The sequence below is a fragment of the Urtica dioica genome, chromosome 11, assembly GCF_054948205.1.
Source record: "Urtica dioica subsp. dioica isolate 48M chromosome 11, U.dioica_male_clone48M_v1_H2, whole genome shotgun sequence".
Taxonomy (NCBI): domain Eukaryota; kingdom Viridiplantae; phylum Streptophyta; class Magnoliopsida; order Rosales; family Urticaceae; genus Urtica; species Urtica dioica.
The window spans coordinates 20,332,785-20,360,647 of NC_142766.1; the positions used below are offsets into that span (position 1 = coordinate 20,332,785).

The window sequence follows — 27,863 nt, forward strand, 5'->3', positions numbered from 1 at the left end:
ATACCCAATTGGGTTTCGACTTTCAATCACATGTGCTCTTTCTTAAAAAATAAAAAATAAAAACATTAATGTATCCAATAAAGCAAAGACACGTATATGTTTAAGTGCTAAGGAAATGGAGTACCATCCCGTTGAAATGGCCGTATGCTAAATTGTAAAAAAGTCAAACTCGATCACCGTGGTCAATGACGTCACAAGCTGCGTCAAAATCAATGACAAGGAAATGTCAAAAACGAAAATATGTATTACTTTAGTTTCAATTTCAAAGCTTCTCTCTTGCGACGCGTCGTTTCATTCCATGGGCCGAGCCTCTGGCTTAATCAGTCCTGCTCTGTGAGATCTCCATACGTGGACGATCAGCTCAACCTGCACGCGCGGAATGGCGAGTCTGTCACACGTGTCGGAATACTACTGTGGCGTGTTGTAAACGCGACTGTTTGAAGGTGTGGCAAGGAAGTCAAGTTGGAAATTATTGTATGTGTTTGGTTAAACAGAGAGATTGAGAGAGAATCAATCAATCAGTCATATCTCTAAGCAAATAATAAAAAATAAAAAAATCTCTAAGCAAATTGAAGGTGGGACCTACTGAAGTAGCTAATGCCTTGAGTGGTATTTATTTCATTTACATTTTCTTTTTTTGCTCACAAATTTACAATTTGATCTTGTTGTCGATGATTTTTAATTCACTTGTTTTGAAAATAAAATTGGCCGTGAAATGTTACAAATTTGAGAGAGCTTAATACTTGTAACTTTTTTTCTTTTTATTATTTTCGTAATGTAGTGAAAAAAATGCTTGACATGATACATACACCTTACACTTGAATTACAAGACCAGATGATGTATATAAATGTGGTATGCATGAAGATCATGTTACAGTTGTTGCTTATGAGAAAACATAAATAGTATGACTATTTTCTAAGTTTTGTGCTGCTAAATTAAATACATATTACTTGACTTTTGCAGCATCAAAGTGTCTTTTCTTTAATGCACATTTTGTACTTTTTTTACGATATGCAATTTGCTGAAGTTAAATTAGAAAAGATTAAGCTGTCTTTGACATTTGTTGTCTATGGTGTGCCAATTTAAATTTCAAACAATATGACTAAGAGTACGTTGTGACGGTAAAAAAGGTGTACTGTCTCTTTAGATCCGTGGAAAAACTTCAAATTTAAAATATTTTTTTTTAGGGTACGTCAAACTTCTTCTACAGTTTGGACTGTGGAATAATTTCTGCATTGTACTTTCCGTTTCTTTTTTTTTTTTCCTTATCATTAGAATATTATTTGAGTTACGAGCGAATATAAAATGGAGGATATATTGTGGACCATAATTTACCAAATGCACAACTATGTAGTGTTTATATTTGGTAAATAATTCGATTTCTTAAAAAAATCGTTAATCACTTTAGTAACATTTAATAAAAATAACTACTATTTTAGTAACATTTAATAAAAATAACTACTATGAAAAAGCATAGTTGCTTATTTTATTATTATTTTCTTTTTTGGACGATTACAGAAAATGGAAAATGTGATATTCGTAGTCTATACTCTATACTCTATTCTATTCTATTTTCAATAAAAAATAAGTAAATAATAGTCTATTCTATTATACTACAGACAATTATCATTCACATTTTTTTAAAAGTCAGTCACTAGTTAATTATATAATCAACCACAAATGTGATATTGACAGGGTACTAATACAGGTCCAGTGGTGTGCATTAAAACACGATAACAAGCCGTAATTTTTTTTTTTTTGAAGGCAGCTTAGCTGCGGTGGGGATTGAACCCACGACCTCCACACAGGAGGTGATGTTGAATTACCACTAGGCTATCCTAGGTACCACGATAACAAGCCGTAATAATCAATGAATTTTTCATTTTTAAAGGATAACGATTATAGCAGGAAATAATAATGATGGGTTAAAAAAATAGGTTATTACAAACTTTATGAAGAGTCTAGTTCTAATAATAAAAAAAAAAATTATTCTTATTATATGTAACTACTAATATTTATCACAACGTTTGAAATCTTACTGAATAAATACGATATTAAAAATATAAAAATAAAACTATGATTTCACAGTTTCCTCCTACGTTTTAGCCGGCATTTCTTGAGCTTGCTGAGGAGTAATATTTGGGCTACTTGTGATGGATGAATCAGAAAGCCCATAAAATATATGCGGGCCATTTTGTCATTTTTTTTCTTCAAAATTTATTAATTGCTTCTAATTCTAAAATTATGACCAAATTTTTCCATAAACACAATTATTTCTTGACACGTTTGTAAATATAAAAATCATAATTTTGGAATTAGAAACAGTTAATGAATTTTGGTCATTTTTTTTAAAGATCATTATTTTGATATAATCCCTATATATTTTATGTGGAAATTATACGACCTAACTCAATTGCAAAATGTTTTGTCTGAATACATTGAATGATTGAATCTCGATTTTTTTAGTACTCCATTTTTCATGTTAATTTTCGACGAGCCCTTCTTCAATCTTCGTCTTCCTCTCAAATTTCTTTTCCATTGTCGCCAAATTCAGGGAGAGAAGAACTCCACCTCTTGTCAATTCACTTAGTTGATTTTATATGGTTCCTTTACAAACGAATAAATTCACAAATACAAGAAGGTTTAACTTTTGTAGGAATTTAAAATGTTTTCAAAGACTAACATTTTTCTAAATATTCAGTTTGCGAGTTATTCCAAATAAAAATATAGAAAGTCAGGCTTTTAAGAAACAAAAACTTAGGAAAATAGACAATTTAAACGTTTGATATTCTTAATTAGTCAACGTTTTGTAAATTTCAGATAAATAGCCATAAAAGATGACGTGGCTTAATATATGGCAGTGACTACTTACTTAAGATTTATAATTGTAAATATATTAAAGTAGTTATTTACCTAAGATTTATCAAACGTTGACTATTTAGCAATATCAAACGTTTAAATTTGCTATTTTCCTAATGAACCATTTAAGAAATTCATCCTATAATTACATATTGTGATGTAATTTGTCCATTTTTGGGCTTTCTCTCACGAAATTATAGTAAATAATAGTCTTCTAAAGTGTAATACCTAGACTTATCCTTATTTTCTTATCCCCATCGTCAATCGCTTATATTTTTTAGAGCGAAATCTGTATTGTTGATGATTTGAATAAGAATAAATATATAATTTAAAGTGGAGTTGTATCCCAATATTACAATGTTGATACTTTATGAAGAAAGAGAAAGAAGTACTCTAAAAGATAAATAAAACTCATCCTTGAAAAAAATAGAAACAAAGATGCAAAAATGTATATGCCGAGATTTATCACCCGTCTTCCAAAAACCAGAATTAAGAATGAGTTGTTGTGACGGACTATTAGGTCCACATTGAAGAGTACCATAACGTCAACAAGGTCATTTCCCGGCTTGAAGTCATCACGTTTTCCTTTCGTACTTTTGTATTTTATTTATTTATAGTGTTTTCTTTTGGATAAGATTACATCAGTGTATTTAATAGGTTGACATAATCAGATAATCTTGTAGAATAAGGCACTGAATATACATTCAGTTAGCTTAATAGGGATATTATGCTTGATATCAATTTTAGAAAAGTGTGTTTGATAAAGAAAACTAAAGGCCCATTTAAATTCTTCATTTGTCTTGAGTACCTATGTGAAAGTATATATATTGTTTTATTTTTTAAGGAGAAAGTATTAATAAGCACGAATTTTTTAACAAAACCCTATTTAAGTTTATATTTTTTTTAGTCTAAAAAATTTCCATCGATAAGATTCGAAACGAAGTAGATACAAAACATCAATAAATTATGAGATTCGAAGAACAATATATGAAATTGAATGATAGAACAATTGTCTATTGATAAGGATTGAGGAATCAGATGACATAAGTGCATAGAGAGGAACAATTGTATGGTAGAAAGAAAAAAATTTCATGTAATTTTTGCAATACATATGCATGTTTATAGTAAAATAATATATGTCTTCAGCTTCATCATTTTTAACGTCGTTTTTTCGGAATGACCATATTGTCCTCGTCAGCGTGTCTCCCATAATAATAATAAAAATAAAAAACGACATGGCAACCTCTTCCTCCAAACGAAACCAATCCAAAGCTGAAGAGAGAAAAGAAAAGAAAAAGCAAGCAAGGAGATCATGAAGGAGAAGAACCACCGTCGTCGTGTCTCACTATCGGTATTACCATATCTTCTTCTCTCACTACTATCCTCTTCCGCCGATCCGATCCGGAAAGTCAACGACCCACCGCCACTTCCCATTTTGCCCCTCCCCTCAGCCGCCCAGCTCCGATGGCAAGAGGCCGAAATGGCGATGTTCCTCCACTTCGGCCCAAACACCTTCACCGACTCCGAATGGGGCTCCGGGACGTCCGACCCGAACACGTTCAACCCGACCCGGATGGACGCCCGCCAGTGGGCCCGGGTCGCCAGCGACGCGGGCTTCTCGCGCGTGCTCCTCACCGCCAAGCACCACGACGGCTTCTGCCTCTGGCCCTCCAACTACACCGACTACTCCGTCCGATCCTCCACGTGGCGCGGAGGCTCCGGCGACGTGGTCGCCGACGTGGCGGAGGCCGCCGCGGGGGAGGGCATCGGGATGGGTATCTACCTCTCTCCGTGGGACCGCCACGAGGGCTCGTACGGTCGGACTTTGGACTACAACGAGTTCTACATGGCTCAGATGACCGAGTTGCTCACCAGGTCAGCATGGTTGACTCGCTCGCTTCACTTGGCCATAAAGTTAGCGTCTTTTTTTTTTTTTTCCTATGTTGTGCTGTGTTGTATTACAGGTATGGGAAGATAACGGACGTGTTTTTGGACGGTGCGAAAGGAGAGGGAGAGAAGGACATGGACTACTTTTTCGACTTGTGGTTTGACTTGGTTCATCAGCTTCAACCCGGCGCGGCGATCTTCTCCGATGTGGGCCCCGAGTCGCGGTGGATCGGAAATGAGGCCGGCCTCGGAAGCTCCACTTGTTGGTCTCTCTTCAACCGCACCAATTACGCGATCGGTGACTGCGATACCCAGTGAGTTTTTTTTTCCGCGACTCACCCGAGAATTTTGTTTTTTCGGAGCTTTGAACGACGTACATTTGCTCGTTTTTTTTTTTTTTTTTTTTTTTTTTTTTTTTTTTGTGAAATAGGTATGCGGGGACGGGAGACCCGATGGGACGCGACTGGGTTCCGGCGGAGTGCGACGTGTCGATCAGACCCGGCTGGTTTTGGCACGCCTCGGAGTCTCCGAAGCCCGCCAAGACCCTCCTCGAGTTGTACTACAACACGGTCGGAAAGAACTGCCTTCTTTTGCTCAATGTGCCTCCCAACTCTTCGGGCCTCATATCGCCCCAAGACATTCGAGCGCTCCGCGAGTTTTCCAAGCTTCGAAGCTCCATTTTCTCTCTTAATCTAGCCTCGGAGGCTCTCGTCACGGCGAGCAGCACAAGAGGGTCCGATTTCGATCCCCGGAACGTTCTCGAAGAAGGGCTCTTCGCGTACTGGGCTCCCGGGAACGGCCGGTGCGATTGGGCTTTGGAGTTGGACCTCGGAGAATCGGAGTCTTTCAACGTTGTGAAGATTCAGGAGCCGATACAAATGGGGCAGAGGATCGCCGAGTTTCGGGTCGAGGTTGTGGAAGACGGGGATTGGAAGATGGTGGCTAGTGGGACCACGGTTGGGTATCAGAGGCTTCTGAGATTTCCGACTGCAAAGTCTCGGTTTTTGAGGCTTGTCATCACCGAGTCCAGGGCTGAACCGCTCATCTCCTTTCTGGGCATTTACATCGATCGAGTCTCTACTATGACCGACCACGACACTCAATGTATTCATAGTGTTGTTGTAAACGAGTCTCGAACAGCCACCATGTAGAGACTCAAAAATGTTTCCATTCGATTTCATTTGTTTATGGAGACATTGTTGATGAATTAACAAGAAAAAAATTGTTCTGTAGAGTTTTACATGAGAACTGTCAACTTAATTGTGTGTAGTATTTATTTTGATATCTTGCAAAAGCCTCGCAGCTTCGGAGCCGTACCTTCGAGCTTCCCATTCGCTGAGCTTCCCTTTCGGGACTCTTATCTCCGACTCGCCATCTTTAATCTTTTCTTCAACAAACTTATCATCATTCACGTCTTTGTTCTTCGGCTCGATGATTTCAGAAGCTTCTGCTTCTGGACTCTTGGACTCGTTACACTTAAGGTCGTTTTCATTGATTTTCTGCTCGATCTCGTTCGACGGATTTTCTTTGCTCCCACGTCCAACTTGAGGCTTTAATCCCATGATGTAAAGTTGGATACTTGGATGGTTATAAGTCTCGTCCATCTGAATCACGAAAATTTGAAAATAAATGTTGCAATTATGCTAAAAATCGCATCGAGAAGAAAATTCATAGCAGCGCTAATGCAATGTTTACAATAATTCCAAACCTTGGAGGTTGGAACAGTCTTCACATCAAAGTAAGTTTTCCACATGTTAAGCATTTGCTCATGAATGCTTGTAGACCGTATTTCATAACCAACCTTCGATGTAAAAATATATCAGGAAAACACGACGATATACTTCTCAAAAGAAAAAAAAACGAATCAAAATTCGAAAGGCATACCATTATTGTAGTTTTTGGCCCTGATAATGCAAATATCGTCTTCAACAGCGGTTCTAAGAGATTTTCTACATAAACCTTAAACAGGCAAGATCCAAGAAAATTCGTTTATACGGGAAAACTTCAGGTAAATAATAAAAACAAATATTATCAAAGCAGACTAGTAATAAAAAGAAGTTGACTTACAATATCGGTGCCGATGATGTAGTCAAAGGGAGGACCGACCGCTCTTATGTTATCCTCATTTCCCCAGCTCAGCTCCGCAACCGAGATAGAGCCAAATGAATCTACATCCAAACATAAATAATTTCTTGTTCATTGAATTTCTCGATCCATTTAGAACAGATATTCAAAAGGACAAACAAACCGGGGTTAAACTGTGTGATCCTCGAAGTGTTGCGTTCCACGTTTCGCCTGAGCAATGGCAAGACCTCGATTTGGTCCGTCATAACCACGTCACATCCAAGTAACGCCATGCCTGAAAAGAAAGAGAGAGCATAAGTGATTAGGCCTAGTTTAGTAGAGAATTGTTTGAAATAACAAAATAAAACTCACCAAAACCAGCCACTCCACAGCCTGCTCCGAGTTCGATAACGCGTTTGCCTTTGAGTTTGGAGGCACTGAATTTTCCCCTCCGGCAATTCTTTTCCTATAAAACATGGCGTATTTCTTCATATGAAGATCGCAAAACCGTGTTATGTTTCAAAATGGGAAAATAGATTATTACGAGGAATTTCGCAAACACGAGTGACGCATCCCAAACCGTCGTCCCTAAATGCTTGGAATTTGGATCCTGAGCCATGAACAAATTTTCTTGGTTAGAATCCATGAACAGCGAGATTTGGTGAACTCAAAAAGTAAGAGGAAAAGAAAATACCTGAGAGAATTGCAATTCATGGCCCATAATCTCTAAACCCATAGAAAATGTATTTGGCAAATTGACCCTGGTACATCAAAAAATAAATACTACTATGCCCAGCTAAACAATCCCTTGAGTAACCCACATTTCACAGCAATGTTCTACCTTGATAATGAAAGTACAATACTTTATAGCCAAAACGAAAGTAATGGATGATGAAATAGTTACCTTTCAGACTCCATTCAGATAAAGTTAAGAACTGAAGAGAGAAGAAACGAATTCAGAGTTGACGAAGAAGCTAATTACTGTACGGCCTTCAGAATTTGTTTTAAACTCGTTCACTGGTTAAACTTAACGAGAAGAACTGTTCTGTTGCGAAATAGAAATAGGATGAAATGAAAATAAAAAATTTTAAAAACGCCGTTGAGAAGCGAACCCGGTACTGAGATCGATCAGCGTGTGCTAAAGTTCGAGGCTTTCTCAGAGTCTCGTCCGCGAGTGCCAAACAAACATTTAACAAAAAAATGGGGTGGCGTTTATAAAAACGACATCGTCCTGAGCCCTGACTAGAAAACGACTACTTTCACAACAAAAACGACAGCTTCCTGAGTCCTAACACGAAAACGACAACTTTCACAAAAAACGACATCGTTCCCGAGTCCTAAAAAGAAAACGACAAATTTCACAAGAAAACGATATCGTCCCGAGTCCTAACATGAAAACGACAAGTTTTACAACTTTTACAAGAAAAACGACATCGTTCTGAGCACTAACATGAAAACGACAAGTTTTACAACTTTTACAAGAAAAACGACATCGTTCAGAGTCCTAACAAGAAAACGACATATTTCACAAGAAAACGACATCGTCCTGAGTCCTATAACGTAAAAACGACAACTTTCACAAAAAAACGACATCGTTCTGATTCCTTTTGGGAAAATCGCCGTTATTCTGCAACGAGAGCGAGAGAGAGAAAATGGAGTGCGATGACAAAACGGGGACGATGATTTGCACGGTGTTAGCGATAGACCAGACGAGCTTGTGCTACAGAGTCTGTTCCGTCTGCGAAAAGGCTCTGCCGGAGAATCCCGCTTCTCTCTGCAACTCTTGCAATTTCAGTTCCCTCCATTCTCGCTCAAAACGCCTCTTTCGCGTCCTCGTAAGTCCTCTCGGCTCGTATCGCATTTTCCAACGAAGCATTGATCTCTGCGAATGAACATTGAGTACTGATCTTTGTTTAATTTGGGCGTAGATCTCCGTGGCGTCGGAGACGAAGGTGTTCAACGTAATATGCTTCGATAGGGCAGCGAGAGTTCTGTTTGGTTGCTCCGCCGACGAGTTCTTCGACTTTGCCAAGATTCATCCTTTTGCTGGTTAGTACAGTTTTCTTCTTCGTTTGAACATTTTCTTTTCTTAAATTTTTTTTTTTATTTTTTTTTTTCATTATAGCTGCCAATACGAGTAAAATTCTGGAGGGAGAGATGGTGAGAGTGACATTGTCCAGACCAAAGAGTGGAAACGCACAACACGTTCGTGTATCACATGTCGTTCCTTTGAGGTCAGGGTTTCAACCAGCAATTGAAACGTTGAAACAACTGTATGGAGTCACAACCGGTTCATAGGTAATAGAGTATATGAGAATTTCTTTATGTATTATTATTGCTGCGTAGAGTAACTTTACAAGCTAGAGAAAGATAATCACTGGACATAGACTCTAGACTCTTTAGAGTAATTTATCCACCGAGCGTATAGTATTGCTTGTTTTTATAGACAATAGAACTTAGAGTTAAAGTAGTAACAAAAAAAAGCGCAGAGCATTCATTCGGGAGATATTCTTTCCTCCTCTGACTCGTCTACGGCTAGTTTCCCGTTCATCCAGCTCCTTAGCATCTCTAGCGCCGGTTTCGGTTGATCCATCGGAACCATGTGACCTGCGTCGTGGACCTGTACAATTTCCTCCCAAAAGTCAACAAACCGAGGACTATGAGAGAGAGAGAGAGAGAGAGAGAGAGAGAGAGAGAGAGAGACCCTTAAGAAAGTGAGAGGCCCGTGGCGTTTAAGTAACCCGGCTTCTTGACCGTCGACCTTGAATGGACCGGTGGGCGCGGCAGCGAAGTTTTTCTTTCCGGACCATTCCATTGCGTGAGCCCATCTCGAATTCCCTGTAACAAAAAAAAAAAAAAAAAAAAAAGCGGAGAGAAGTGTTGAGTGGTGAAATTCGAACCAGCATCGAGCTAATAAGAGTGTTTTGTTTTACGGACCGAGCCAATTGCAGATGAGGTCATACTCTCCGGCGTAGATGAGCACTTTGATCCCGTCCTCGAGCAGAGCGGGGATTCCGACCTCGAGATTCCTCATCCAGTCCATCATCATCGCGTCGTACACCTCGCTGCTACACGACACGAATTCTAAGTCCCCGACTCCGAGGGCCTTTCTCACGCTCTTATCGTTCAGAAATGTCTCCATGTTCGAGAAGTCGTAGCACAGAGACCCTTCGCATTGCTTTCTAACATCGTAGTACTGCGCAGCAACAACAACAACGAGAAGATCAAGAGATTAAGACAACAAACCAAACATATCGATGTTAAAAAAAAAACAGTGGTCATCTCTTACGTTCGTGTCGCCGGCGACATCCATGATTTGCCCGAAAATGTTGTTGCAGACCATGTACGAAGCTGCGCAACCTTCTTCGGCGCCGGTGACTGTAAATAGGGTTCAAATAGGTCAGAAAGATGTCGAAGGTTTTTTTTTTTGGAATTTTGGAAGACTGACCGCAAGATTTGGCAGCCTTCTGACACGGGGGAATCAATTTGCTGATGCGATCGTACTCCTTTTTGTCAATCAACTTCATGTCCAGCGCGTAATCAGTGTATGCCTCGTATTGGATTTCAGGGTTGGTCAAGCCATTTCCAATGGCAAATCCCTTTAGGTTAATGTGCCTTCCTTCTTTGTTTTTGTTTCCTCTGTGAACCCGAGAGGCAAGAGCCGGAACGTAGTGCCCGGCGTAAGACTCACCGGTGATGTAGAAATCATTCTCGGCATATTGTGGATGCTCCGCAAAAAAGGCCTGAAAAAAAATTTAAAAAAATTATATCCTTTTCCAATAATAATTATCTCGGCTCTTAAAATGCCTTCGATGCTCGAAAAAGAAGAAATCAAATACCTGCAAGAAGTCGTAGAGATCGTCGCTCACGCCTTCTTCGCCGTGACGAGTGTCGGTTTTGTCTTTTGTGTAGCTGAAACCAGTCCCGATCGGCTGGTCCACGTACAGAAGATTCGAAGCCTGCAAAAAGCATGACAACAATCAGACCATACGTATAATATATGTATGTGTGTATATGCACACATACCTTGTCCCAACCAAAGTCATTCCAGAGAAGAGACATGTTCTTTGCAATCTGAAAAGGACCGTTCTCATAGAACACAGCGAGTTCACTGCTACACCCGGGCCCGCCTGTCAGCCATATCACAACCGGGTCCTTCTTATTGGTCCTCGATTCGAAGAACAAATAGAACATCCTGTCCCCAGAAATGTCATATACGTTAGGAATCGATGATCACGTATTCTTCGCATTTTTTCCCCTGGGTATACTAGAGGTCTTGTATGGTAATTTTACCTGGCGGACTTGGAATGTTGAATCTTGTAATAGCCAGCATGGTGACCGAGGTCTTGGACCGAAGGACCGGCGCCGAGAGCAGACAGTTCGAATCGCTTCTCGACGATCTTCTTCTCCGATTCTGATTCCAATTCGGAGAGTTTGAGGTCGTTTGGAACGATGTTGATGTCGTTGTCGGGAAAGAGATTGAGCTGCTTTATGAGCCTCTCGGCCTGAAGCTTCGGGAACAAGGCAGCGCTTTCAGAAAAGCTCAGGCTTTGGTCGTCTGGTTTCGGAGAAGAGAAGGGTAAGAGGAAGAGAAGAGAGACGAAAATGGTGAGTGAGACATGAGAGAATGGAGATTCCATTGTTTCTTTGATTTTTTTTTTTTTAAGAGAGAAAATGAGTGTGGGGTTTCTTTAGGTTTGCTTTGAAGGACTTTAAATAAGAGATATTTTTATTTTTATTTGGTTAAAATTAGAAAGGTTTTTAGAGTGCGAGTATTGTGAATATGGGATTACGGTTAACGGTCGTTTTTTATTTTTATTAATATAGTTTTTTTGTCGGTGTTAAATAAGGCTTTGTTTACAGTAGACGTGGGGTTTATATGAAAGAGAAAAGCAAAGTCAAGACGTGGAAGGAAGTTGAGTCAATGTTTGGTGTCTTTCTTTGAAGCAACAAAATGGAATTAATTAACTTTCCCTGTTTATCAGCTCAGTCAATAATTAAGCAGGCAATAATTAAGCTTTAATATAACGGAATGTGGGATTAAATCGACAGTTTTAATTTGAAGTTTGCAACACGTTGTTTTTTTTTTCTTTACGAAATTTATTGTAAAAGTTTAGGAGGGTAAATATGTAACGCCACTCATATTATTAAAGTAGGCGAAATACCTTTTTTTTTAAGACTGTTATAAAAAAATATTCTTTGTAACTGTAGAAATCGCTGTCTGGTATGATTTGTATTCCATTTTGTTAAATTAATCTGAATGATTCTCGTGGATGTAGGTTTGTGGGTCAGCTTTGGTTTTGTCTTTCCTTGCAAATTAACTTAAGTTTACAACTACATAGTTGAGCAAACTCGGATAGCTTTGCTTGCAAGTAATGAATCCTTGTGTTTAAAAATAATTGTGATGATCCTTAAAGGTTAGGCCTTTTTCGTTTTTTTTCTTTTCTTTAGAAGAGAATTCAACAGACTTTGAATCAGCGAGGATGATATCATACCAATAATGGTTCATTCTTGCCTAATCACATTTTCTTGCTTGTTATTATTTTTGTCTTTTAATAAAATATAGGGGAATCTTTTCATTTTTGGGTTTGAAAAATAGGGGAATATATTCTTTTGGGGTTTGGGTTTGAAAAATAGGAGAAGATTGAGTCCAGTAAAAGAATGCATACGTACTAATGTTGATATTAAGTCACAAATAAACAATTTCATTGCTTTCTTGCGTGTAGGACAACAGTTCCTTTAAAACCTTAAACCCACCAATTTTATTTATATTCTTATGAAACAAACGAGATCAACCCGGAACCAAATAGAATAAAACGTAAAAAACAGTTTTATATTTTATGATTGACTGGGAAAAAAAATTGTGTCAGCAAAATAGCCAATATCAAATTTTAACTAGATGATACTCTGGTATATAGTACTTAAAATTTCGACTGTAATTTTTTTTATTATAAAACGTTGCAAACTTCAGATATCTTGTAAAAGAAAATGTAAACCTTTGTTATTTTACTAATAATTTGACTATATTGTTGACACTATAAAGACTATATAGAAAAATTTCTCCATAAGTTGGCATTAATTAATAACTCTGCGTCAGCTTCAGCATTGGTCACACGAGTGTTTCTGATTCTTATTTACAAGAAGGTAAAAGTAGTAATATCACACTGTTACGATTCCAATACCCCATTTAGATTAATCCACATTTGCCCTAAAGTCGACATATAAAGCGAGTGCATAGGATAATAAATTAAAAAAAAAAAAAAAAAAAAAAAAAAAAAGAGAGAGCTTACGTTTCTTGTTTCACTTTAGCTTTCAATTCCAATATCAAGTATTTTATTTGATACCATACCAATAGTGGTTCATTTGCCTAATCACATTTTCTTGCTTGTTGCTATTTTTTGTCTTTATGAAAAATAAGGAAACTTTTTTCTTGTTTTGGGTTTCAGCAATTTCTCTAATATTGTAAATAATAAGATTGAGTCGAGTAAAAGAATGCAGACGTATTAATGCGTATTTTAATTCACAAAAATAATTTGATTGCTTTCTTGCTTGTAGGACAACAATTCCTTTAAAACCTTAAACCCATAAATATTATTTTTATTCTTATGTAACCTTAAAACAAACGAGATCAACCCAGAACCAATTAGAATCAAACGTAAATAAGAAATAGCTTTATATTTTATTATTGACTTGAGAAAAAAAATTGTGTCCGCAAAATATCCAATAAATTGAATGAAGTTTTAACTCCCCCTAATAAATTTTAGTCTATAGTGTTAAAAATTTATAGTGTCAATTTTTTTTTATAAAGTATCAAGCTTTGATTATTTTGTAAAATGAAATATGTAAACCTTTGTTATTTTGCTTATAACTTAAACTATTGACTATATTGTTAATCACTCAGTTTCAATTTGATTATTTTGTATTATTATTATTTTGTAATTTTACTGCATCATTTCGGTAGACGCCACGTCATCGGAAACAATAACAAAAAAGCAATAACAAAAGTTTATCCTTAAATTAATGACTCTCTGTTTCAGCATCGGTTACAAGAGTGTTTCTGATTCCTATAATAAGCAGAATCGACATGTAAATGTAGTAATACTAATATTACACTTCACAGTCAGTTACGATGCCAATATCAGATTTAGATTAATCCACTTTTGGCTCAAAGTCGACACAGAAAAAAGAGCTTACGTTTCTTGTTTCACTTGGGTTAGTTGAACTCGAAACAGCTTCATAATGTGTGTACGTATAAAAGGCACTTTGGCGTACGAGAAAAATGTGTGTACATTTATTCTGTTCTTGGCAACGCAAATACTGCACAATCACTTCAACTGTTTTATCATAATGCTGAAGAAAGAATTTTAAGAAACTCAGCCGAGTGAGTCGAGCATAATATTTTGTCACTTGTGACTCAAAAGGAAATTTTACTTTTCATAGCCCTTTAGCAGAAAATAACTCGACTTTCTGAGGTCTTAAAAGGCAAAAATATCATCTTCTGACGTCTAACGTAACGTTTGTAATAGAAAATTTTGATAAAATATCAGCAATCACACATCCAATTCGAGTCATAATTTTCTCATTCACGTAAGTCTTCAGGGGTATTATTGATAATATTTTTTCAAATTTCTTGATTCAAATCAGGATGCTTATTTTCATTCAAACTAAATGACAGGCATAACAAGTTACAGCGTTTAAAATAGTTAAAATTATATGATACAAATAGCCAGCGAGTCATATTTAGCACTTTTGACAATGTAAAAGCTGCTGAAATCACACAACTTTTAATATACAGACATAGCCAAATCTTCTTCTCCCGATTCTCTCATTTGGCACAATCTCAAAATGGTCAAGAGAGATTATATGTATATATGCTAGTAAAACATTGACGTAACGCAGTGGCTTGACGAAAAGCTGACCTCTTTGACTAAACCCGGTTTACGATCTAACCTTAGCAAGCCGAGCTCTGATCTCCTCCATCTCATCTTCATCGTCCGCGCCTTCAGCGATCGGCTCTTCTTCCTGTGGAAATTACCATTTTAAAAAGTACAAAAAAATAAAAGATTAACAAATAAACCGCAACTTTTGTTCATAAACTAATATTTTAAGAGCAAAATGATCCTCAAACTATTGACTTTGTAGCATTTTAGTCGCTGAAAAAAAAATAACGAAATTCAACACTTCAACAACTTAATACATATTTACAAACTTGAGTAACTAGTTAATTTTATAAAAAAAAAAAAAAAAAACAAACTAACTAACTAAACCATACTCCGACACTAAATAAAAATTATACGATTTTAGATTTTAGAGTACTATTTTGTTTTAATGATACTTTTTTTTTTTTAAGATTATAAAGATGTTATAAAAATGAAAATTCAATAGTTTTGACAATCATTTTGCTCGAGAAATCAGCTCAGGGACTTAAATGCAAATCGCAAAATAGTTCTTACACTAAAAAAAAAAAACGGGGATCGTACCTGACGAGCAGCCGAGGATGAAACGGCGGGCTGTTTGAGCTTCTCTCTCCTGACGGCATCGGGTAGCTGAGCCGAAGTCTCGCCGGCGATGGCGGTCAAAACCTTGTCAACTTCTTCGTCAATCTCGTCCTCCATTTCCTCCGAGTCGAGGGCCGAATCCACCGCATCGCTCACCATCTCCTCAATCACCCCGGCCTATCAGAGAACGACACATCAACACAATTCATAATTCGCTTTGACGTGTCTATCTGTATCGAGTTCAGAGCATACCTTGGTCATTTCCTTGCTAAAGGCCTGCATTGTGGCAGCCACTTCGGGGGCTCTCATGAGATTATTGACGAGCTTCATTACCTCTGCGCTCTTCGACAAATGCCCCACCGTCCGCGATATAGCTGTGCCCAAAAAAAATTCCGTCACTAGAAATACTTACACGAGGAAAGCTCGCTCGAGTGTGTCAAGAAAGAAAAAAAAAATATCCGTACCGACACTTTCCCCGAGATGCATAGATATAGAGTTCATCTGAGCCCGGTTCTCGTGAAGACGGTTCACCGTTTTCTTCGAGCTCACGAGCTCTCTAGCAAGCGCCTGAATCGAAAATTTTTTTAGATTAACTGTTATGTGCGAGCTATATTTATTTACACCTTTATATAAACCTATTCCAATGTACATTTTCCTTGTAAACAGCAGAATCAATATAACCCAACAATTCGTTTTGACTAGATTTCTAGCAGATAATTGGTCCAAAAATAGATTTTTATTAGAAAATAATTAAATGGAAAAAAAAAAAAAAAGCGAGTACCTTGGCAGAGACCATGTCGTTTCTTTTGGCAGCTTCTTTGATAGCCTTTTGCACATTCTTCTCTTCTCTTTCTATGTCTGCAAACAAAACCCATTTCAATACAGCATCGATAAAATTCGAAAAAATTAAAAATCGACCCAAATTTGAACCAAAAGAAAGAACTGAAACAATTCGGGTATGAATTGCCTCGAATTTGGCGTTCGATGTTGCGACATTCTTGGCGAAGCTTTCGCTGCCAATCTCGAAGTTGTTGCTGCGGATTTGCCTTCGGCTTCAGGATTCCCATCACTTTCTCCATTGTTTTCGCTTCGATTTCTTCGTTCGGGAAAGCGGAGATCGGCTCTGCAAATTGTGGAATCAAACGTTTTAGGAAGAACAATACTTCGTAAATTCGTAGGAAATAACGCACTAGTCAACTTGGGAAAAAAAATAAAAAATAAAATCATTGGTTTGATCTTTAAGGCCCAATCTACTAGCCAATATAAGAATCAAAAGCCCACATTGTAGCCCACGGTTTAGTCCACTGATCAGGTGACTCTAGTCCCTAAGTGCACCAACTACCAGGCATACTTAGTTTTCAAAACTTATTCCACATATAGACATACGTTTTATATCACATATAGACATAAGTTTTATATCACATGGAATACGAATTTTTTTTCCTGTTTACATTTGTGTTTTTATATTAGGGTTATTCATAGAGTCAATTTAAAAAACTTGTAGTTGTGGAAATTATTAGAAGTCATTATGCTTAATATGTGAGGGGAAAAAAGTATTTGTGAAATTTATTATCATTAAGCTTATATGTGGTCCAATCTATAAACCCCAGATGATTAGACACCAGCATTAGTATGTTGAATATTTTTCTAACAAAACCAAGGTTGGATAAATGAAGATAACGAAAACGATAAAGGGTTTTTTCTGAATCAAAATGAGAGAGAGAAAAGGAGAGTAAGAATCAATAATGAAAAGAGAGATATATATATATATATATATATATATATATATATATATATATATAGTTGAATTTCGAATGAGAATGAAAAAGGAGAGAGGGTAATGTTGAGATACGAGAGGGGAAATACAAATTTAGACTATTTTGGCTATTTCACAATCACCCAACTTATAAAAGTGTAAACAAATATTTTTTTGTGATGATATAAATTTTTAAGATAATAATATCCGTGTCCAATTTCCTAAAACAAACATTATATACCAGTGTGATCACTCAGGGAAGTCTAATCCTTACATTGAAAAAAAGAAAAAGAAAAAAAAAGAGAGTCATCATAGCAATCTAATCATTTAAAATTTGAGTTTTTAAGAAAATTGGAATGAATTATCCATTCAAATTAATTAGTCCTTAAAATATACAATGTTTGTAGCTTATAAATAAATAAACCATTAAAAGAGAAGTATTAGACCAAATTCTAATTTGTTTTCCTTAACTTAAATCTTTCACATGTTTGAACCCAACTTTATGTTATTGCTTCCAAAACTTTCGATATCACTTTTCATTTTCTTAAACCAATTTGATTTTTTGCTCTTAAAACTTCTTTAATGCTTGACTGTTTGTAATTTAATCAACCTTTTCACATTGACGTTCTCTTTTTAATTTATCTGAGATTTGTATTTGGGCGGTTTTTTTTTTTTTTTTTTTTTAAGATTGTTTGAAACAGCTTAATAGATATCATCAATTAAAATTAGGATCCAAATATTTAAATATAACTGAATTTATATCTAGCTCTCTCAACGTGTTCACATCCGAGATCTCTCAAAGTATATTATATGCATCAAGTCTTAGTTTATGTTATTTTTTAATTATTAGGCTAGAGTTTTAAGTTAATACATTAAAGGGCACCGTAGCTATTTAATCAATTTCAAACTTAATTTTAATAAACTAGTCAATGTTTCGTTTATTTTAGTAAATTAGCTATTTATCAAAATTAACGTATAAAAATAATTAAAAATAATTATGTAAAATATTATCTGATTAATAAAGCCACATCATCAAATGAGACTAAATTTTAAATATTTTAAAATATTGATTAGATTGTAACACTAACATTTCAAGTGACTTAATCTGTAAAATCTTTTAAGTCATATGTCTAACTCTTCCCGTTTCTATGACTACTCACAGTTAAAAAAAGAAAAAGAAAAAAGAAAAAAAAAAGAAGAAGCTCGTTTTTGCAAGATTGATATTAAAAAAAGTGATACAATTCTTTTAGTGTAGAAAATTTAAACTGTATATTGTGATTCGTTGTATTTGTTTGTAGTACTATATTGGATATGTGAAATCTGTAATGGACCCACATTTTTTAGATTTTTTTCTTCAATAATGGAAAGAGAAACATATTTTTTCATGTATAAAATGAATAAAAGAAATATGAATAAAAACAACATTTTACATCCTTATCACAAAAAAAAAAAAAAAAAAAAAAAAAAAAGCATTTCACATCTTTCCAAGTTGGGGGAATGTGGTTCATTGCAGAATAGGAGAGAAGAAGAGAATGAAAAATGATAAAGGTGAAAGAAGGAGCTGCGAATGTGATTTTCGGTGAATAGGTTTTTGTCTAAATCAAAACGAGAGAGAGGGTAATATTGAGATAAGAGAGGGGAAATACAAATTTAGACTATTTTGGCTATTTCACAACCACCCAACCTATAAAAGTGTAAACAAATATTTTTTTGTGATGATATAAAATAGAGTAAAGCTATTCGGCACGATTAACGACTCAAAACGATCCACTCACGTGTTGACACGTGGCAATTCGTTGCCACGTGTCAACACGTGAGTGGATCGTTTTGAGTCGTTAATCGTGCCAAAAATCAATTATGTATAAAATAATATATGTGTCCAATTTCCTAAAACAAACATTATAGACCAGTGTGATCAGGGAAGTCTAATCCTTACATTTAAAAACTCCACGTTTAAAAAAAAAAAGAAGATATTGTAGCAATCTAACCATTTAAAATTTGAGTTTTAAAGAAAATTTGAATGAGTTATCCATTTCAAATTAATTAGTCCTTAAAAATTAAAATATACAATGTTTGTAACTTATAAATAAATTAACCATTAAAAGAGTACTATTAGACCAAATTCTACTTTGATTTACTTAACTTCAATTTTTCACATGTTTGAACCCAACATTATGTTATTGCTTCTAAAACTTTCTATATCATTTTTCATTTTCTTAACCCAATTTGAATTTTTTTTTATTCTTCTTTAAGTTTCAATTTTTTATTTTGAATTTCATCACTTCTTTTGCTCTTAAAACTTCTTTAATTCTTGAATGATTGCAGAACAATCAACTTTGTCACATTGATGTTGCCTTTTTAATTTATCTGAGATTTGTATTTGGGTGATTTTGTATTTTATTTTATTTAATTTTTTTTTTAAATAGCTTAATAGATACCATCAATTAAAATTGGAATCTAAATATTTAAATATAACTAAATTCATATCTACCTCTCTCAAAATATTCAAATCCGAGCTTTCTCAAAGTATATTACATGCATCGTGTCTTAATTCATGTTATTTTCTTATTTATTAGGCTATAGTTTTAAGTTAATATATTAAAGGACGCCATATTTATTTAGTCAATTTGAAATTTAATTTTAAGGAACTAATTAATATTTTCGTTTATTTTAGTAAATTAACTATTTACCAAAATTAAAGTATGAAAATAATTAAGAATAATTATGTAAAATACTATCTGATTAATGAAGTCACATCATCAAATGTGATCAAATTATAAATATATTTAAAACATTAGTTAGATCGTTAATCTAACATTTCAATGTCCTAATCCGTATAATGTTTAAGTTATATGTGTAACTCTTTCCCTTTTATGACTACTCACACACTTATAAAAAGCTTTCGAAAGATTGATATTAAAAAAAGTGATACAATTCTTTTAGAGTAGAAAATGTAAACTATATATGGCGATTCGTTGTATTTGTAGTACCATATTGGATATGTGAAATCTGTAATGGACCCACATTTTTTAGATTTTTTTCTTCAATCATGGAAAGGAATGGAAGGAGAAACACATATATATATATATATATATATATATATATATATATATATATTCATTTATAAGATGAATAAAAGAAAACGAAGAAAAACAACATTTTACATCCTTTAAAAAAAAAAAAAAAAAAACCTTTCGAAGTTGGGCTCTTGAAGAAATTTTATAAAGTGGACTTCATAAGTGGTGAAATATCAAAGCTAGACCTCTTAGTTGCAAAATATTTAAAACTTGACTTTTGACAAAAAAAAATGGACAAAAATACCCTTTCAACCCATTTAACTTTCTTTCTCTCATCATGTCTCTAATTTTTCTCGTTTCCTCTACTCTCTCTCTCTCTAACTCTCAAAGAGCCCTCAAAACCTCTCTCCATTAGTGAAGTTCACTGAATAATGGGTAATTTCACTTATTTAATCATCTTAAATCGATTTAGTGACATATTTCTCTAAAATCTAAAATTTTACGTAGTTTGCGATAAAATATGTTAGATTAAGATAAAATTTAACCATTTTTTACGATGAAATTCATATTGAATTAAGATAATTTTCGATGACTTATGATAATTTACGATAATTAACAATAATATATGATATTTTACGATAAAATTCATATTTTTTGGGGTATTTCTAGTGGTCGAGGTCAAATCCATGCGAAACTTGTCGTAATTCTCGAAACTCGAAGGAGAAGGCTCATATTCCGTCATATCTTGTCGGAATCTTGAGAGGGAGTGATGGAGACAAAGTGAGAGGGAGAGGTAAGAGAGTGGAAATGGGGAGGAGAGTGAAAGAGGGAAAAATTAGGTTTAATTGATTTGATGGGCATTATTGTCCGATTTTGGATCAAAAGCCCAATTATGAATATTTTGCAACTAAAAAGTCTAACTTTGATATTTCACAATTTTTCCACTTTATGAAATTTCTCTATAGATATTCCAAAGGTGATCCACTTAAGCCAATTTTTTATAGTCTAAAAATGTTTATTATTAATTGGATATTTTTTCCTAAAGTGTGGTGGACAGAAAGTTGGAAGTATAATACTTTGTTTGTATAAATTCAAAATTAATAATTCAAAACAAGAGTGACAAGGAAGTATTGACTCAATATATGTTTGAGATAGTGTTTTTTAAAAAAAAATTATTAGTGTCGGGTTAAAATTAAAACGACACTTTGAATTAAGAGGTCTAGAATGAAATTATTTTTATCCGATTTCACAAATAGATAAAATAAAGATCTAATCTCAAAAATTTTATTTTTGGTCTGATAATGTCATAAGCCGGCCTTGCGAACGTGGTGTACAAAAGCAACAACGAAAGAAATGACTCCCAATTAATGGAGCCCGAAGAGATAAGGGGAGAAAATTGAGGCTAAAGTTCTTATTTTGAAAATCGGGGTGGGGTTTTATGAAATACAAAATAGACTTTGATTTATTTTAATAAAACTTTAGTCCAGTTTGTCAATCAATGGGGTTGTCAAAAAATAATCATTCTCCAAATTGAAAATTTTGTATCATTTTGTAAACCAACAAAATCATCAAACTAATCATGAATAGGGATATTTATTAATATATATATATAGATATAGATAATGCCGATTTCATATATTTATTAAAATTATATATAAGCATATTCATCAGCAACTAAGTCCTTAATGATTTTGCCTCAAAGTTCAAACCAATATCGCCTTAAATGAACATTCAAATAAACTAATCGAGAAACCATATCTTATATACGCATACCTAAATAGACGTGTATCGTTTATTTGTCACTTATGCTACGAACTACTTATAAATTATGTGGATATTGCAAAGACGGTATATTAAGCGTATCAACTGTCGGTAGATTTTTTTTCCCTCTCTCTTTTGACTTCAAATTTAGTGTCACCACACTACCCATCTATAGTTTATATTTAGATTATTTGGAGCGATAGTTTTTCAACTTGTTGAAAATTTGTCTTTGATTATTTTCACGTATAAAATAGACATTTGAACATGGCGGTCATATATTCTATATATGTATCATGTATAATACCCACATAAGTTTTATTATCTAATTGACTAGTAGAGAAGAAACAAAAAAAGTGACAACAGCGTACGTTAGTAGATCATTTTTGAAAGATGATCGTTTAACAATTAAGATCTCTTTTTAATATAAACAAGTGTGTTTATGAACATGATGAAAACGACTGCTGTGATTAGTATGTCAAAACGGCATATATATATATATATATATATATATATATATATATATATATATATATACACATACATACATAGATCCAAAAATACTACTGTGATCAGCAATTTTTTAGATGTAAAATCAACAACTGATAGATTCCTGTACAATATTCACTTAAGCTATATTATATATTTATATCTGATGATAAGGATTGGAATTGCATTAAGAAAAGTACTCGAAAATCAAGAGGCAATAATAACCACAGTTTTTTTTTTTTTTTTTTTTTTTTTTTTTTTTTTAAATTGATAAGACTACGTTAATATCATGTGATATATATTATCGATCACTGAATATATTCAAAAGGGGTTCAACAGTAATAAATGGTTTTTCTTTTCATATAGAATAACAACAGTACTAAATAGTAATACGGAATTGAATATTACACATCTAATGGGTTCTATAGGTTCATGATTAATCTAGGACCTTCAAAACTTGTTCCAGGTCTTGTGCACTTTGTATATATAATATTTTATGTGATTTTGATATTTCAACAATTTGGCCTTTTCTGATAGTATTAATAGCATTTGTCTTTTTTCTAATATTACTACAAATAATAGAGTACCTGATTTCCAATATTTTATAATATTCACAATGTCAATTAGTAGGTATTTTAAAACAAAGTTAAATATTATATATATCCATCAATATATATCTAGGTTATTTTAGTGTTTAGCGTAATCATTTATCAATTAGGTTAGTTTGCTAGCTCTCTTTTCTTCTTATCCATATTAATTAATGTTACATAAAATAGTTTTGTCCGGTTAGTCTTTATCTCCCTTGTCGTTGCACTAATATTTTATTGATATATATATATATATATATATATATATATATATATATATATATATCATAACTAATAAAGTTGATGAGAATCATATATATTAAGTATAGATATATTATATAGTTGATTTAATAGCGGTAAAAATACTTAGTATTTTTAAAAATCATAATTATATATTTAATTTTTTTTACGGTAAAAATATCTAATGTTACGTTTTAGTTGTATATAAGTACTTAATATTTCAAAAATCATAATTATATATTTAATTTTTTTTTACGGTAAAAATATCTAATGTTACGTTTTAGTTGTACCATAAATACTTAATCCGTTAAGTTGGATGGAAAAACACGTGACAGCAGATCTAACAATAATTGAGAATTATACATATACGTAAATAATCTGGATCGTCTATCTCTATTTTATGTCTTCATTCCTGTCCCCACAATTAAAATTTAACACGTAATTTACCATTAAATGAATTTATTACGTATGGAAATTTTGGATGACGATTGCGGCCATGTCATGAGTATCATGACTGCTCTACATTTTTATTCTATCTTAGCTAGCGTGACTTAAAAAATATGGTAAATACTTATAATACACATACCAATATATATCATTATATTTCAATTACGTAAATAGACATGATTCACAGATCAAGTAGTATTCATATTTCGTACTAATTTCCCCTTTGAAAAAGTTAATTAACACGATTTATATATAAAAATACACTTAAGGTAGTAAGAAGTAAATCAGTGAGACATCAAATGATGAAAAAGCTAGCTTTTTTGGGGGTCCGTAATAAGATTATTAAGACCTAACCTAAAAGCACCTAATACTAAGATTCGTGATATATGTGTCAAATCAAAGTAAAAGCGCTGGACTTTTAAACATCAATGGTTAGTAATTAAATGTTCGTGGAACAACAAGTAGTAAATTCATTTGGTACGTACATATATACGTACAGCGTCAAGATTATATAGTTATATTAATTTTGTCGGCAGTCAGGAGTTAGATGATGACCCATGCATTTAACCACGTAGGCCATAAAACTGGGTTGGCTTTTATTTTTAGTGATCACTTTTGTTTTTAGTCACACACTCACACTGGGTGGCTTAGTGGCTTATATTCGTTCCTTTTTGTCTAAGCACACACATTATATATAATAATAGTTATTATTATTATTATGCTCTAGATTTTGAATATTTATAATAAGTCTGAATTATCGGCCTGCATATAATATATTGAAAAGTATGGCGTTTTGGAGACTACTATTTTATATATATATATATATATATATATATATATATATATATATATATATATCTACTCAACTCCTATAGAAAAAAAAGAAGACTAATGCATGTATACATCATGACGGGCCAATTAGAATTTATAGTTTGTAAAAATATGTTAATTCGCGCGGTGATATGAAAATGAAATACTTAGTAATTAACGTCTGGAGTCTTATTCATAGTATGTGTAATATATATATATATATATATATATATATATATATAGGCACGAAAGCCAGGTACACTCACTCTAGAGTGGGTTGTAACCCCCTTCAATTTTTTTTTCAATTTTTGCCACTTTTTTATTTATTTTTATCCTCAAAATTTACAAACCAGCTCCCCTGAATTTTTTCTTGCAAATTACCTCCCCTAATCCAGATTCTTGGTTTCGTCCATGTATATATATATATATATATATATATATATATATATATATATATATATATATATATATATATATAATTGTATGTTATATATTCTTACTTGCACTTAATCAGCTATTACTGAAAATTGACTTTAAAGCGCTTGGTTACTAGGGCGGGTGTATATTTATATATATAAGAAATTTCCATGCATCCTAGTAAGAACGATTATTATTTATTTAGTATATTCATTAGCTAGGTAGTCTTAAAAATCGGCCTAATTTAATAATTTTGTGGATAGTATGTCTTTGAAAATTATAATGTGTCCTTTAGAAATAAATGTAGAGAGCTGATGTCTTGAGAAGACATATGGGCGTTGGAATTGACATTTTGGGAGAACATAACAGGCATTTTGCTAATTTTTTATATTATATTTATAATAATCTAAGCGAACGAAACTAAGGATCTTTTTTTAGCATTAGCCGTTTGTAGTCACGAGATGAATAACATCTCATTTGTTATAATTATACCACAGGTATAATATCTACGAATAATGCAGACACAAAATCTCTTCCAATACAGCAACGTAATACCTCAACTAATAAGGCGCGTAAGAGTATAATCGAATCGAACGATAACATATCTTGTAGACTTCCAGTGGCGATAAAACCAAATATCAAACTCCACAACATAAATAACATCAAACAAAAAGAAAACACTGAAATTAAAACTCATATCCTTTTCTTTAAAAAAAAAAAAAAAAAAACTCATATCCTTAACCGCCTAAAACCCTATGAGAAGAAGCGCACCTCTCCAACTCGTCCACGTTCTGGCACACATTATTAACCCACTCTTTGTCCAAAACAAGTGGATAATAAGATTGGCATTAAGCCCAAACTCCTCCATTGTCCTTCCACAAGCAACGATCAAAGCTTGTTTAGGAATGTCAAACAGGTACGGATTTGAATGAGTGTAATTACCGGTACTCGTACCCAGGCACGAAGTCACATAATGCTCAAGGGATATTATAGTCCCCCTAAAAAAATTGCATTTTTTCACAGTTTTTTATTTATTTTTTTTAATTTACCTCAAATATTTACAAATTAGCCTTTCCTCAACTTTTTTTTTTTCCGCATATTAGCCCCCCTTAGCTTGAATTCATGGCTTCGTCCCTACTCGTACCCATCATAAAAAATACTTGTGAAAACTAACACAAATAGGGCATTTGGATGCGACTTTTGTCAAAATTTCGATTAACTTTTTTAAAAATTTTAATCAAGTTAGTCGCGAATAAATTTGTCCGCCATAATGCAGGACATAATGTTGCCGATACTTTCCACGATTATGCAATCACACTTTAACGGCGAGTTATAATACAATCGTGATTTTTTGAAACTATAGTCACGGTTATATGAAATAGTAACGACGATTAAGCCGTAATTTTTGTTGTGGCTAATTTGATGTTGTGACTTTGTAAGGAGTTGATATAGATGATGGGTGGCACTTATTTTTCTTCAAGTCTCCACCTTTTTGTGGAGAGCATGGTATAGTACTATAGTTGTCCCGGTGATGGATGGTGCTTTTATACATCCAAAAAGATCACATTATAAAACTCTCGGAATTATTGACATGCAACTTTAAGAGCTAAATGAGCGGTTTGCTTCTATGTGTATCTTACTTTGTGTCTCAGTTGTAAATGTTGATTCGAAGGTACTACTCATACCATTTAAAAAAATTGAGTTATGATAATTGATGATCGACTTAAAAATCATATATACTTGAAATATATGCAAACCAACGAGTAATTTATGAGGTTGCCAAGAAGGCCGTAAATTGTATATATCCTTAACCCTTTTATGTTGGCCTTAATCTAACCGGTTGCAACAACTATTGGAGCGAGTATTTTTAGCTATAAAAATTGTGAAAATCAGCGGTGGAATCGAATGAGAGATCAACTGATTAATTTTTTAATGATAATTTACTTATATACATTTTTTTAGAAAGATATAATTATATGAATGACCATTGAATTTAAATAATGCACCGTCATATTCTGGCTCATGGAAGTTCATATTATGGATATTATGGATATGTATATATATTCTCGTAAAAAAGATAATTTCGATTAACTTTTTTCAAAATTTTAAACAATTTATCCAAGAGACTGTAAAAGCTTATTTTTAAATAAGAAAAATTAATCTTTTGTGTAAAAAATCTTCAGTTAATCTTTTTTAAAAGTCACATAAAATAAAATGTCAGGTAGATCTTGCAAAACGACGTTTTATTTAATTAACACAACTGGGGTTCGAAGCGTATGATATGTGGTTTCTTCTGAAATTTGTCATCTCTGGCCGGAGAGCGAATCTAAAAAAATATATATCAATAAATAGTCGTGTTGATATATATAGAATTTCCCAATAATTAAAGTTAGCCATACACCATCACGATTATGATTTTATTATAAATTTACGCCCACATGATTATTATATTTTTATTTTGCTTATTTAATTATTTAACTAAGATTTTGAGTCTTATAATTCATCACTCAGTATAAAATCTTGGGAAAGCTATCTACCCGGTTTTTGGGTAGTTTGTGGAGTATGAAAATAAATAGTTAAATAATACAAATTAAAGGATAGAGAAAATAGCGCCGGTAATTCATGCAGATGTTAGAGTTCTTAATTTAATTATATGTAAAATTGACAACGTAACAAACAGGCATTGTTAATTATTTTCCTGTTATTAGTATTAATATTGTCACTCGTCGAGTTTTGTCAAACTTAGACCTGTAGCTTCTATAACTGGTAATAATAGTAGGCTAAGTTAGTTGCACACACTAACTGCTTACACATTTTTATAATTTTTCGTATAAAGACAACACAAAATTATATTACTCTTAAGCCATTTTTTGGATTAACACTTACGGACACGTGACTTGAACGGATTTGGTCACGTGTATTCGAATCTATGAGATTAATGATGGAATATTCCTCTTATCAAGTGAAGAACATGATAATCGATTTCTTAAGTTCTTGGACACTCTTATAGAGAGAATATAATTTGGTTTGGAG

The 27,863-nt window shown here is 33.6% G+C and overlaps 5 protein-coding genes across 8 annotated transcripts; 2 read left to right on the plus strand and 3 right to left on the minus strand.

Annotated features, from left to right (window-relative positions):
• Window positions 1–3,936: 3,936 nt before the first annotated feature.
• Window positions 3,937–5,987, plus strand: FUC1 (alpha-L-fucosidase 1). The gene is made up of 3 exons (XM_089630702.1): window positions 3,937–4,735; window positions 4,825–5,061; window positions 5,178–5,987. The coding sequence occupies exons 1-3, from the start codon at window positions 4,173–4,175 to the stop codon at window positions 5,896–5,898; spliced, it is 1,521 nt and encodes a 506-aa protein (XP_089486828.1). The 5' UTR covers window positions 3,937–4,172; the 3' UTR covers window positions 5,899–5,987.
• LOC149382161 (S-adenosyl-L-methionine-dependent methyltransferases superfamily protein) lies at window positions 5,900–7,983 on the minus strand. The gene is made up of 10 exons (XM_089630703.1): window positions 7,924–7,983; window positions 7,716–7,851; window positions 7,506–7,572; window positions 7,356–7,421; window positions 7,184–7,277; window positions 6,996–7,106; window positions 6,815–6,915; window positions 6,632–6,706; window positions 6,456–6,548; window positions 5,900–6,351 (listed from the first exon to the last, which is right to left on the minus strand). Exons 2-10 carry the CDS (start codon window positions 7,727–7,729, stop codon window positions 6,004–6,006), a joined length of 969 nt encoding a protein of 322 aa, XP_089486829.1. The 5' UTR covers window positions 7,730–7,851; window positions 7,924–7,983; the 3' UTR covers window positions 5,900–6,003.
• A 445-nt stretch (window positions 7,984–8,428) lies between these two features.
• LOC149382162 (replication factor-A carboxy-terminal domain protein) lies at window positions 8,429–12,079 on the plus strand. 4 transcript variants are annotated; one of them, XM_089630496.1, is made up of 4 exons: window positions 8,429–8,646; window positions 8,740–8,860; window positions 8,937–9,109; window positions 11,678–12,079. In XM_089630496.1, the coding sequence occupies exons 1-3, from the start codon at window positions 8,464–8,466 to the stop codon at window positions 9,107–9,109; spliced, it is 477 nt and encodes a 158-aa protein (XP_089486622.1). In that variant the 5' UTR covers window positions 8,429–8,463; the 3' UTR covers window positions 11,678–12,079. The 4 variants fall into 4 exon arrangements, with proteins under 4 accessions (XP_089486622.1, XP_089486619.1, XP_089486621.1 ...); XM_089630493.1 differs by having other exon boundaries at window positions 11,662–12,077; XM_089630495.1 differs by having other exon boundaries at window positions 11,675–12,077.
• On the minus strand, window positions 9,123–11,612 carry SCPL48 (serine carboxypeptidase-like 48). Its single transcript, XM_089630492.1, has 8 exons — window positions 11,105–11,612; window positions 10,838–11,006; window positions 10,651–10,770; window positions 10,260–10,554; window positions 10,101–10,189; window positions 9,749–10,007; window positions 9,516–9,649; window positions 9,123–9,431 (listed from the first exon to the last, which is right to left on the minus strand). The coding sequence occupies exons 1-8, from the start codon at window positions 11,449–11,451 to the stop codon at window positions 9,306–9,308; spliced, it is 1,539 nt and encodes a 512-aa protein (XP_089486618.1). The 5' UTR covers window positions 11,452–11,612; the 3' UTR covers window positions 9,123–9,305.
• A 2,333-nt stretch (window positions 12,080–14,412) lies between the features above and the next one.
• LOC149382164 (vacuolar protein sorting-associated protein 24 homolog 1-like) lies at window positions 14,413–16,511 on the minus strand. The gene is made up of 6 exons (XM_089601871.1): window positions 16,277–16,511; window positions 16,091–16,167; window positions 15,774–15,876; window positions 15,562–15,683; window positions 15,292–15,486; window positions 14,413–14,833 (listed from the first exon to the last, which is right to left on the minus strand). Exons 1-6 carry the CDS (start codon window positions 16,386–16,388, stop codon window positions 14,750–14,752), a joined length of 693 nt encoding a protein of 230 aa, XP_089457997.1. The 5' UTR covers window positions 16,389–16,511; the 3' UTR covers window positions 14,413–14,749.
• Window positions 16,512–27,863: the final 11,352 nt, after the last annotated feature.